This window comes from Sciurus carolinensis, chromosome 1 (genome assembly GCF_902686445.1).
Source record: "Sciurus carolinensis chromosome 1, mSciCar1.2, whole genome shotgun sequence".
Classification (NCBI taxonomy): Eukaryota; Metazoa; Chordata; class Mammalia; order Rodentia; family Sciuridae; genus Sciurus; species Sciurus carolinensis.
The window spans coordinates 79,896,542-79,909,284 of record NC_062213.1 but is presented as its reverse complement, the minus strand read 5'-3'; the positions used below and the strand labels follow the sequence as shown (position 1 = coordinate 79,909,284).

At 33.3% G+C, this 12,743-nt stretch overlaps 1 protein-coding gene across 2 annotated transcripts in view; it reads right to left on the bottom strand.

Moving 5' to 3' along the window:
• Positions 1–1,720: 1,720 nt before the first annotated feature.
• The window catches only part of Tcea1 (transcription elongation factor A1), a 35,730-nt gene continuing 24,707 nt past the window's right edge, over positions 1,721–12,743 (bottom strand). The window contains exons 5-10 of one of the 2 annotated variants that reach the window (XM_047516291.1): positions 12,499–12,641; positions 11,076–11,132; positions 8,391–8,545; positions 6,264–6,410; positions 5,025–5,096; positions 1,721–2,945 (exon numbers count right to left, since the gene is read on the bottom strand). In XM_047516291.1, the coding sequence (XP_047372247.1) occupies positions 2,937–2,945; positions 5,025–5,096; positions 6,264–6,410; positions 8,391–8,545; positions 11,076–11,132; positions 12,499–12,641 (583 nt within the window). In that variant the 3' untranslated portion in view covers positions 1,721–2,936. Of the gene's footprint in view, positions 2,946–5,024; positions 5,097–6,263; positions 6,411–8,390; positions 8,546–11,075; positions 11,133–12,498; positions 12,645–12,743 lie in introns of both variants that reach the window. The other variant, XM_047516284.1, reaches the window with a different exon arrangement.

Genomic DNA, 12,743 nt, shown 5'->3' with positions numbered 1-12,743 from the left:
AAACAAGTGCAAAAATATACAGGTTGATTTGAGGGAAAAAAAGGTTTTTTTCCCCAATTAATAAAACAATTGAATCACTGTAAAATTAAAGCACCAAAATGGATCATCTCCCAACATCGTATCTAGATTCTTTCTTTCAAGTTAGGAGTCTAAAACATTACCATCCAATGCCCATTGTACTGCTTCAGGTCCCTGATCTGTGAAATGTTCTTTACATCCTAAATTCTATATAGCCAAGAACAAAGGTATTGCACTGACACAAACATAACCAAGAAAAAACTATTTCATGAGCACTTAATGTAAGATAAGCATTCTTCTAGGTGCTAACTAAATAGCAGAGAACAATTTTCCTACAAGAACTTAACAAGTTCACCTTCACCAAGTTATATCTACTGGTTATCCTACACAGCCACAGTCATGAGATTTTTTTTTCCAATGTGCTTCTCTATTACTTCTGACTGACCTCAATTTACTTAAAGGTTCTTCAAAGTAATTCTTCTAGTACCACCTAGGAATTCATCAGTATTTCTTGATTATTTCTTGATATGCAACTTTCACTGATGATTCCCTGTCAGTAATTATTCTTATCACATTTCCCAGTAAGATATTCAATTTTTCTTCAATGGCTAATATTCTATAGCTGAAGAGAAGGTGGGGGAAAATGTTGACTAAAACTCCCCTAGATCACTACTGTCTGATTACAGTTTTTATTTTGAAAATTCAATTCAAAATCCCCAAATTATACTGTGACATATAAGAACAATCTTTAAGCAGCTATAAAAGTAGAGACTGTCCTTCTGTTGTCTTATTAATATTTTAAACATTTTCCACTTGTGAGGTATAGACAGATTTAGATATTTAGGCATTTATAAATATTTCAGAACTTTTGCTACAGTTTAGCAAAATTTATGAATCAACATTCATCCACAGTTGGGTAAGCAAGTACACCAAGGTTTTTACTGTTTTCCCAGGATGGTTCTGTACTATTCACCACTTTATCTTGACTACCTTATTCCTTTATGGTTATTTAACAGCCACTTTGTCCAGAAGTAAACATCATAAAATATTACCCTTAATAGTACTTACTTCTAATTATTTGATAACTGTTCACTATTCCTCAACAGTAAGACCCACATACTATAGTATGTGCACACAGGGATTCACTCGTGTCTACGTGGAACCACCACTCCCTCCCAATCACCAGCAGTCCAGGAAAAGAAAAAACATGCTCTAACTATCGCTCAATTCTCATCTGAGCACACTTCACTTACACAAAATTATACTCTAGAAATACCCCAGTAGTTGGAGGACAAAGGGGACTTTTTAAACAAAAGGTAAAACAAAATTCAATGTCTAAAAAGAATGACAAAATGTGATACACACTTATCAACAACAAAAAAAACTTTATTGAGTTACAAATTTTAAAATGGATCACTTAATTTAAAAGTGGGACTATTTTAACCTTATTCTTAAAAATGTACTTTTTATTTCTGAAATGATATAACAAAAGGTTCAACTATGAGCTGACAAAGTAAAGGTGGGTTAGTGCCCATAGTCCAATCCTTAACATGGACATCAAAATGATTTGCAATAAGAAAGAGGAAGAAGGTAAACAAAGGAGAGTGCAAAGCACGTATGGAGGTCTTTCTATGGTAAATGACAGAATGAATCTTCAGCATGACAAATAGCACACTTTGCAATGGTGGCCTTTTAAGATGTGTTAGAGCAACTGTACCAAGTAACCTAGGTAAAAACCTTTTTTTTTTTTTTTTCTTATTCCTAACATAACAAATGGTAAACACATAAAAAATAAAAATTGCAAGATATGTACTGTGAAGTGACTCACTGTAACCCATGTTTTCAGTTGGTTCAACAATCTCATTCATCATATAAAAGAACAAGTCTGCAAATAAGACTCAAAACAAAAATATCTTCTATCAATCTCCATACAGAAAGACCACAGCTTGAATGATTCCTACAATCCTTATGCTTAATCCTTGGTCAGTATAGATTTTCAAATAAAATGAAGTCATGAACTGTTTACAATAACTACTCTATACTAAGATGCTAACATTTTCTTCCCAGTACATTTTCCTATGAGGGAAAAAAACTGTCAGAAGCTTGGTTCTTTGCCTGTTTAAAGGGATTTATGAAAAGCCCTGTGAAACTATAACAATGTTCTTTTATAAAACTAAAATACACTACCAAGTCAAACAGGTAAATAAACAACAAACCAAACTGATTTTAACAAAGTCAAGTCATGTTTCCAAAAGTAAAATCTATTAAGAACAATTAATATACATGTACAAGAAATTACAAGAAATGATGATCACGGTTAGTTACAGATGCAAAATAATATCTAATTAGCCCAAGCATGTGAACATAATAATTAAAATCAAATTCATATGCTAGTTCAAATATTATGTACAATTTAGATAAGCTGGTCAAGTATTATTTGAATACACACCATATTTGGTAAACCTAAACTTATATTACCTTTTCTCTTCCATTAATATTTGTAGGTACATGCCAATATGGGAAAAATGTAAATTTTATTTATGTATTACAGAGAATAACAGAATTTCTACTGTGTATGCTTCAGACTGTAAAAAAGTTAAGGAACATTTTCCTTTAAGAAAAAAAATGAAAATAAATTGCCAAAAGTTTAATTGATAAAAGTTTAATATCAGCTTACTTGTAAAAATGAAAAAAAAAGTATTGAAACAGATATCATAAAATTATTGTATGATCTCCCTACTGATCTGAAACTACAGAAGGCATTGAAGGAAGGGGTATTAAGTCAAAAACAAACACTAACCCTGTGGGATGTATGCTGATTTAAAAATCTGACTCGCAAGAAACCTAGTTGTTTGGCCTAGTTTTAAAGCTAATTACAAAATCCATTTTCTTAATGGTCCAGATCCAATTCTTCCAACTCAACAGAACTGTCAAAAGAGAAGAAATATTTTATGAGAACTTTAAGTGCAAACAAAGAGACATGTACTTCCCATTTAACATAATACACACCGTACCTTTTTTTTAAGAGGCAGTTTTGGAAAAGATACATTTTTCACAGAGTAGTCAACTTTTCAAAACTACTTAAAATGAGCAGGAATAGGTAACTAAATAAAAGTATAAAACATTTAGGGTTTGGGGTTTCTTTTGTTTGTTTGTTTGTTTTGGTATTGGTGATTGAACCCAGGGGCACTCAACCACTGAGCTCATCACCAGTCCTTTTTATATTTTATTTTGAGACAGGGTCTCACTGAGTTGCTTGGGGCCTCACCAAGTTGCTGAGGCTAGCTTTGAAATTGAGATCCTCTTGTCTCAGCCTCCCTTGCTGCTGGAATTACAGGCTTACAGGCGTGCACCATTACAATTTTTTATTAAGGGCCTCTCTGTTTTTAGGTTGAAACAAGTAAAAATTCTGCTGGGTGCAACGGCACATGCCTTGTAATCCCAGAGACTCAGGAGGCAGAGGCTGGAGGATTGCAAGTTAAAAACCAGACTCAGTAATTCAGTGAGGCCCTAAGTAACTTAGCAAGACCCTATGTCAGATTATAAAATAGATTGGGTTGGGGATGTGGCTGAGTGGTAAAGTGCCTCTGCGTTCAATACCCAGTACTCACCCCCCCAAAAATGTAAAAATTCCTACCAGTTTTCTACATTAAACTGAACTTCTTATATTCACTAGGTACTGTCATAAATTATGCTGATTAAGTTTGTGTTCAAAACAAGCTGCACAATACATTCTCATAATAAAAAAACTGACCCAGTATGCAAAACAAATATAAGAGAAATTTCTAAACAAGCCAAGTTTGTTCAACAGAATTGAAATTTTAAAAAATAATAATAATCAATGTCCCTCTCCTAAATCAATGTAAAACATTTTACCAACTCAGAAGGGTAAGAAACACTGCTTGAAACCATGAAACATTTTCAATACCAGTAAATTTTTCAGCTCAGAATTAAATATCTGTATATAATAGAAAACTACTGGACTTAACCCTTTAATAGTGTCTAAGGCCAAAGTCCCAAATTATATTTGTGGAAGTTATTTTTCTGGCTTCCAAAACACTTCTAATTTCCAGAAAATGCTTTGACCTATATGAATAATTCAAAGGTAAGTATTAAACAAAAGTCTGTCAATGTAGCCAAAAATAAAATCCCTTTCATATACTTTACAAAAACTGATAAAAACAGACAACATTTTTGGGACTGACAGGCACTTTAAATATATTATCTCTACTCTTCATCACAATCTGCAATGCCAGTTGATTTACATTTAATACATGAGAAAATGATAGTTAGTGAAGGAATGTGGCAAGGGATTTTAAAATCAATTTATGTGGTTCCAAAGACATTCCTACCATGAAAGTCTCCCAACCTCAAACCCCTAACATCCCTATCTATATTAATAGATAGGCAATATTAAGGTTTAGTGAAAATGCCTATCAAACCATGATACTGCTCATCTATAATTCCTAAATAATAAAAATTATTGGGCTTAATTTTCAACAAGGTAAAGAAAGTTTTACAGAATAAAAATCAATTAAAACAAGTTTCAAACATAGATTTTTCTGGGAGTTCAAGGGCAGAAACAATACAATGAATATAGTATATATAGGACTGTGTTATGGTAACTGGGCAGGCATTTAAGATTCTCTCCTGGGAGCTAGGGAGGTAGAGTTTGGTGGTGGAGCATTTGCTTAGCAAGGCCTTGGGTTCAATCCCCAGTAACTAACAAAGAGAAAAAAAAAAAAAAAAAAAAAAAAGAAGATTCTCTTCTGGCTACTCCTATTTCTACACAAAAACATATATACAAGGTAGTAAAATCAAGTAAATTATTTTTAGTAGGATACAAAATAGCTTATTCCATTACTAGCAGTTAATCAGGGACTTCCACATTACTGAATAATGTAAGCATACATGTATGACTTAGATACAAAGTAAATTTATGAAAAGACTGGAAAATATTATTCTATTATAAATGAGTATAACATGAATTCAAGAGGGTGCCATACCTTCCATCGATTTCCACATTCATTACAAACAACAAATGTTGTCATTGGTTCATCAGCACTGCGGGTTTGTACCTAGAACAAAATCAAGTAAAAAATCCTACTTTTAGCAGTACCATAAAGAAAAAAAAAAAAAAAAACCTGAAGCATATCTGCATATAGATCTGTAATAATCACAATGGTACCACAATAAAACATATAAGAACCTAAAACAAATCCAAGTAAACAAATTAATATCAAAGGAGCATGTATTTCCAAACTTGATTTTTCTAAACCCCTTTCCTCTTTCATGTTTAATTTATCCCAGATAAGTGGGAAAATCCTCTAAAATTACCCATTAAATATATCTAACCCCCACTCCCAATTTTTTTTTTTTTTTTTTTTTAAAGTAAAGGCTCATTTGAGTTTGTTATTTTTTAGGTGCTTAATTTTTTTTTTTTTTTTTTTTTTTAGATGTTGATAGACCTTTATTTTATTCATTTATTTTTATGTGGTGCTGAAGATTGAACCCAGTGCCTCACACATACTAGGCAAGTGCTCTACCACTAAGCCACAACCCCAGCCCGTTGCTTAATTTTCTTACAAGAAAATTCAATTCCCTAAATCCATGACCTAAAACATACCATGTTAAACAGAAATTTTTTAGTTTGGTAGATTACAGTTGTGGGGAAAAAAACAATTTGGCAAATAAAACAGCAATAAATCATTTTCACAGACATATAGAACCAGAAATACTACAATGTGGATCTTTTCAGTTGTTCAAGAGCAAAGAGCCCAATTACATCACGCATGAATATAAAATTCATCAATGTTACAAAAAGGAACACCTTTCATCTGTAAGCCTGTTAAGCCTTAAGTACCCATATGGCAGGAGAGGAGACTGTAGAACTTTCCTTACTTTAGATAGTCCTGAAAACTAAAAAGAATTATGGCCTGTTTACATAATAACCAGAAATCAACTGTTGATGAGCTGTTAAAAAACAAGTCATTTTATTAAATATCCTATATTTTATTTAACTTACAGATAGTTTTCACAACAACTATTTCTATGAATGTATAACTTTATCAATTTATTTTCTCTTAACTGCAATCAGTATTAAGAAAAGCATTCTTTCCCTTAAGAGATAACATCTCTTTTTGAAAATTACCAAAAGTACTGGTAATTATCCTTACTACTTGTTTTAAAACATTAGTTGCAAGCATTATTAATATGAAAATAAGAATCTATAAACAACCACAAACCTGTGTGTAAGTACAATTCTTCTTTTTACATTTACCACATGTGAACAAATCAGTCTGAGTTCCACCCGTCTTGGCCATCTGATGCTCTCTGATGGCTTCTTTGGTCAAGTTTTTCCGCATCTCTTTGAGCTCATCACTAGCCATTTCCTACAATGGAGGTGACAATGCCGCTCAGTTACAGAAACCTTCTACAATATGTACATCCTATAGTCTAAATGTTTTAATGTTCAATTAGCTTAATAATACTAAAAATTAGCTCTTATAGTTTTAAAAGTATAAAATTAATATTTTTCCTCAGAGGGCTTACAAGAGTTTGCTTCCTTTAAAATTTTCTTCAAATACTTGTAAGTTTGCATGTGAAAACTGGATTTAATTGTTGTTTAAAGGCCAGAAACAATGTAAACCTGTAACAGTGAGCACATCTGGTATCTCTAAATACCACAGCCCAGAAGGAAGCGAGGGACCTTTGGAGAAATGTTTTTATTCAAGTCTTGAGGTAAAAAGTGCAAAGATAAGCCAGGGTCATGCTTTTATACCAGAAACCACGGAAGAAACCAGAGAGTATCATGGTTGAGTCCTATGGAAACAGAGGTCAATGCGAAGGAACTCCTATTAGCCAAAAATAGGATAATTTCTTGAAATTAAATTACTGTAAAGAACCAATCCCACAGAACAAATAAAAAGTCACAAGTCCATGACAATATTTAAGAGGGGGAACATATATTCAAAAACAAATGAAAGTCACCACTAGCAATCAACTAGGCACCAACTACTGACTCTGATAACTCATAAACAATGAGAAAACTTACAGAGTCTGCCTTTCCTACCAAATCAACAGCTTGAGTTTATAAGGAAAAGTCCTTTCTTTATCAAACAAACCTTGCTAATAAATGTAAAAGGAATAATTTTAGAAATCATTCCTTTGTAGCCAAGGATCATCAGTGGATAAACTCATTAGATGAAAGGTTGATAGAAAGCTTTACAGTTTACAAATCACTCTAATTATCCAAACTCAACTAACAAATCTTAACACACTAAGAGATCAAGACATGTGCCTCCTGCTGTGAGAAAACTATAATAAAAAGCATCACTTATTAAATATTTATACAGAAGTAAATGGAGTTTGAATATGATCAAGTCTACTGAACTAGCTTCCAAAATACAGAAAATAATGTGGACAGAAAAAAATCAGACAACATCATGAGAAACAAAGTCATAATGTGAGATATGGAAGAAATCCCATAATGTGGGATACAGAACTGATTTCTTCAACAGAGTAATAAAAGGAAATTAAAAAAAAAAAAGGAGGGAGGATATAAGGAAAAGGAAAAGAATAAAATATGTAAATTATGTAAGAAACATATCATATTTGTAAAAGTATCTCCCAAATATAAAAAGGCTTAAAAAAAGATACAATGTCTAGGATGTACTTGAAAATAAATTCAAGAGAAAAAAATGGGGGGTGAAAAGTTAAAACGGTGATAAACTCTCAAAAATACTGGAAGCTTGAGTGATGGATACATGGCATCTCACTGCACTATGTTCACTCCTTTGTAAAAGCTTTAAAATATTTTATTCAAATTTTTAAAGGAATTTTTTAAATGCAGCAATTTTTGTTAGCTATGCAAAAAAAACAAATTCACTCTCTTGGATGCTTAATAGACTGTAGACACACAACAGCTATTATCTATGAATAACTGTCTATAAATAGCAACCTTAAAATTTTCGTTTTTTTCCATTATCTCCTATATAAATTTAAGAAAAAAATCAGTAAGATAAAAACAATTTCCAAGTGTTTAACCATGAAAAAAGGCTTAAATGGTACAGACTATTTGCAATTAGATTCATGATTCTATAAGAAATCATAAAAAGTAAAACACTTTTGGTTTTAAATAATTTTTTAAAAAAGCACCCAAAGATCACTAATGGTATAGTGGTACAGAAGGAGTAAAGCATTAATGCAAATTCAATAACATTAACTATCTGCCTGGTATATTTATGTATCTATAGAACCAGTTAATAGAAATTACATATGTAATATTTACATAGTACCTTATGATTTAAATAGGCTTTACACTTGACATTATGCAATCACATCACAGAAACTTAACATATAGGTAGACTCACCTCTGCTGTCATCCTAGCAAATAAGTCAGGAGGAATATTCCCACACAGTACATTTTTCCTTAAATTTGGATTTTTTGCATCTTTAAGATTTGATATCCTACTTCGTACTCTATTTTTGTATTTCATATCTGTATTCCTTATTTCTTGATATATAGGTACTTGGCTGTTAAGGAAAAATGGTTAAATTATAAAGGTAAAACAAATTTTCCCCTGTTCTGCCAAAATGAGAACTCCTAAAATTTCTAAGGAGTTCACAAAAACTGTCTCCAATTTAATAAGTTTTAAGGGGCTGGGGAGATAGCTCAGCTGGTAGAGTGCTTGCCTCGCAAGCACAACGCCCTGAGTTCGATCCCCAGTACCGCAAAAAAAAAAAAAAAAAAAAAAAAAAAAAAAAAAAAAAAACCTCCAAGCAATAAGTTTTAAAAAAGGCACTCTTTCTGATTCCTTGATTCATCCATAATTGGCAAATAAGTGTCAGTACTTTTAAACTGCAGACGAGTAATGCTTTTCTCTTGTTTAATCATAGCAGCATGCAAATCAACAGGGTTTCAAAAGTAACTCAGGTATTCAACCCAAGTGAACAATTTTTTTAAAATGAGCTTGAGATGATACAAGCTTTAACTTGTCCAAATCTGGATTCCACTGAGAATCCTAAGTTTTAATGGCATTGGCCACAGAGTTTCCTTGGGGCTTTCCGAAGAGACCAAGGTAGCCCTGGAAGTTATCTCCTTTTCCAGCTCAGTGTGAAGCTAGTTTAGCAGGTTTCTCTCCACCAAGGTCAGCCCACAGCAGAGGCTGAGGCCTGGAAGAAACTACCTTCCTAACAAGGATATTTCCTTAACAAGAACAGTTCCATAAGCAGTGTGGAGATTCCTTAGAAAACTTGGAATGGAACCACCATTTGACCCAGCTATCCCACTCCTTGGCCTATACCCAAAGGACTTAAAATCAGCATATTACAGAGATACAGCCACATCAATGTTCATAGCTGCTCAGTTCACAATAGCCAGGTTGTGGAACCAACCTAGATGTCCTTCAATTGATGAATGGATAAAGAAAATGTGGTATATATATACAATGGAATATTACTCAGCCATAAAGAATGATAAAATTATGGCATTTGCAGGCAAATGGATGAAACTGGAGAATATCATGCTAAGTGAGATAAGCCAATCTCAAAAAACCAAAGGAAGAATGATATCGCTAATAAGTGGATGATGACACATAATGGGGGGTGGGAGGGGTTAGTGTTAGGGTTAGAGTTAGGTTTAGGGAGGGGGGCAAGAATGGAGGAAGGAAGGACTGTATAGAGGGAAAAGAGGGGTGGGAGGGGTGCGGGGGAAGGGAAAAAAATAACAGAATGAATCAAACATTACCCTATGTAAATTTATGATTACACAAATGGTTTGCCTTTACGCCATGTACAAACAGAGAAACAACATGTATCCCATTTGTTTACAATAATTAAAAAAAAAAAAAAAAAAAAACATGGGGATTGTATAAACCAGCTGCAAAAATTAATGAACAGATTACTTGTTAAAATATGCAGACTCTTCATCTAACTGTTTGATCTACTTGAGTTCAGCTGGTTTGGTTCAAGGGGGTGGGTGCAAACCCTGGATCCTTAGCCAGGGCCATATTCTAAACTCTTGATATAATTCTCTTTGTAGTTATAATATTAGTCTATCAGTATGTTATATCCTCTCAAAGAAAGTTTAAAATTTTGTATACCGCTTACTGTTGGAGATTAAGTGATCTCCTTTGGTTAGAATGACAAAAACTTAAAAGAATGGTAACTGAGAATAGCACAGATGCCCTAAGTTTTGGTCACACTCTCACCTAGGTGAGAACCTCAGCTAAAGGGGGAACTTGTTAAATATAAATTAGAAGCCATTGTTTTGGATTAAGCTCCTGTACTGGTCTTCAAGATATCAGGCTGAAATCAGACTGGAGTCACCAAGGTGAAACTAAGCTTTTTATTTATCTTCTGAGAAATCATAATGAGATAACAGCCAAATTTCCCAAACAGGCCAGTTGTAATTGGTATGATACTGAAGTTCCCTCTGCTTTAGTCCTTATACAAAGAGAGTAACCTGAAATAACCTGATGTTAACTAATCAGTTATTTTCCTATTGTTACATTTCCCTATTCTACCTTACAAATAAAGTAACTTTTAAATTAAAAAAAAAAAAAAGAAAGAAAGAACAGTTCCATGTCACACTGTCAGCTACATATTACCTGCTCCCCTCCCACATGCAAGACCTGTATCCAGGGACCTTTCTGTGGTGCCCAGCACACACATTTCCTTCTAGGATAATGAGCTCGGGAAATTACATGTGCTTCTACATGTGAGAAATCTTCACACGTAGGGATAGGTAGGTATAGGTAGGTGTAGGTGTGTTTGTGTGTGTTTTCCATGCCCTTCTGCACAAATGAAATTAGATACTACATTCTCAATTTGCAAGGCATAAAAATAAAAATACCATCAACACTATGTGGTTTGCTTTTGAATGACAAGAAAAAACAAATGGAATAAACTAAGATGAAAGTCCTTCTTTCTGATCAAAAGTATACAATCAAGAAAGAAACTGAAGAATAAACCTTAGAATTATTTACAAGAAGAAAAAAGTACAATTATCCTAATAGATTACTTAAAACAATTATAAACAGGCACACAAAGGATATCTTCCTCGATCTGAGATCCTAGTTCTTCCTCATCAGCTCCGATAGCAATGTAGTCATCTAAAAACAGGCATAAAAAATTGTCAAGTTATGGCAACATACTAAAAGAAAATTCCAGCAGGTAAGTAAACTGCATTCCTATTTCTTCAACCCCATTTGCCTCATATAAAAATTCTTTTAGTTTAGTTTAATTAGAATCTGGTCTCTTACTACCCACTAGACTCCTCCTTTCAGATTCACCTAATATCCACAGTGCTCCTGCACTGATGATTCCTTTTCCCTCAGGAGTAGGGAAGTAATTCATCTAGCAGGCAATTCTTCATTTCACAACTCCATAAATTCTGGTTATTCTAGCAGAGCGTAGACAAAGAAAGAACTGTCTTGTCTCATATGACTCAGGGTTCAATGCAAAGAAATCATCTGCCACTCACATATATGGACACACTCAGCAGAATCCTATACAAATATTCAAAAGGATAAAAGGAAATAAATAGAAACTAGGAAGAAAAAAAGAGACAGTGAGGAATTCAAACAGAAAAAGGCAGAAAAAAAAAAATAGGTCCAACTAGCAATGGTGGTTGAGCATAAAGAAAATAAAAGGTATAAAATGACAAATATTCCTGTATATGAAACGTTTTCTTTTCTTTTTTTTAATCTGTTACATATAAATTATATGAATTTATGGGGTACTATGTGTTGTTTCACTGTATATGATACTTTAAAGCCAAAATTAATTAATTTGTTTTTATATGGTACTGGGGATTGAACCCAGAGGTGCTTTTACCACTGAGCACATCCCCAAACCTTTTCATTTATTTGAGACAGGTTCTTGTTAAGGTTGCCCAGGTTGGCCTTAAACTTGCAATTCTCCTGCCTCAGTCTCCCCAGTTGTTGGGATTATAGGCATGTACCATCATGCCTGGCTTAAAGTCAAAATTTTACATGCTAAGACTAAATACTTTCAAATACAATTAAGTTCTCCTATATAAATCAAGATTGCTTTTCCACCTGTAAAAATTAGAAAATGAAATTACGAATACAAAACTTACATAATATATGTCATGTTAAACATTTCAGAATTCAGAAATTGTTAACTTTCAGAATCTAAGGACAGAGAAATGCAGATGAAATGAAGGTAATAATTAAGATTTGAGGGGGGAAGTTTAAAATTTTTATGATCAGGAAAAACATTCATATACTAGAATGAATCTACTACTTGGAATTAAATAGTAATACGCAGATATTCCAGTACTCTTCTTTCTTCTTACTCTTCTTCAGGGACTGCTATTAGCTCCTTCCCAAGCTAAGCAGTGGTGGGCAGCTACCACCAAGATGGTACTTATAAAACAACAATATAGAGGTGGAAAAAGTACTAGTAGTGGTGATGAAAGGGAGGACAAGTAAAAATAACATACACTAAACTTACCTCCTGTTCGCAGAGCTGCAGCAAGCATCTCCCTACACTTTAACCGCACAGAATCAGAAGTGCTCGGTGCCCGAGGAAAAGATGAAACATAAGTATCTCGAGCATTTGTCTCATCCTTCCTGCTGCTTACGTTGCCACTGGAACTACTAAAACACACATGCCAAAAATAAATTAAAAAAAAAAAAAATTCTTAAAGTATCAATACTATCACTCTCTGAAAACAAAAATCTGGGGTCTAAATAAAT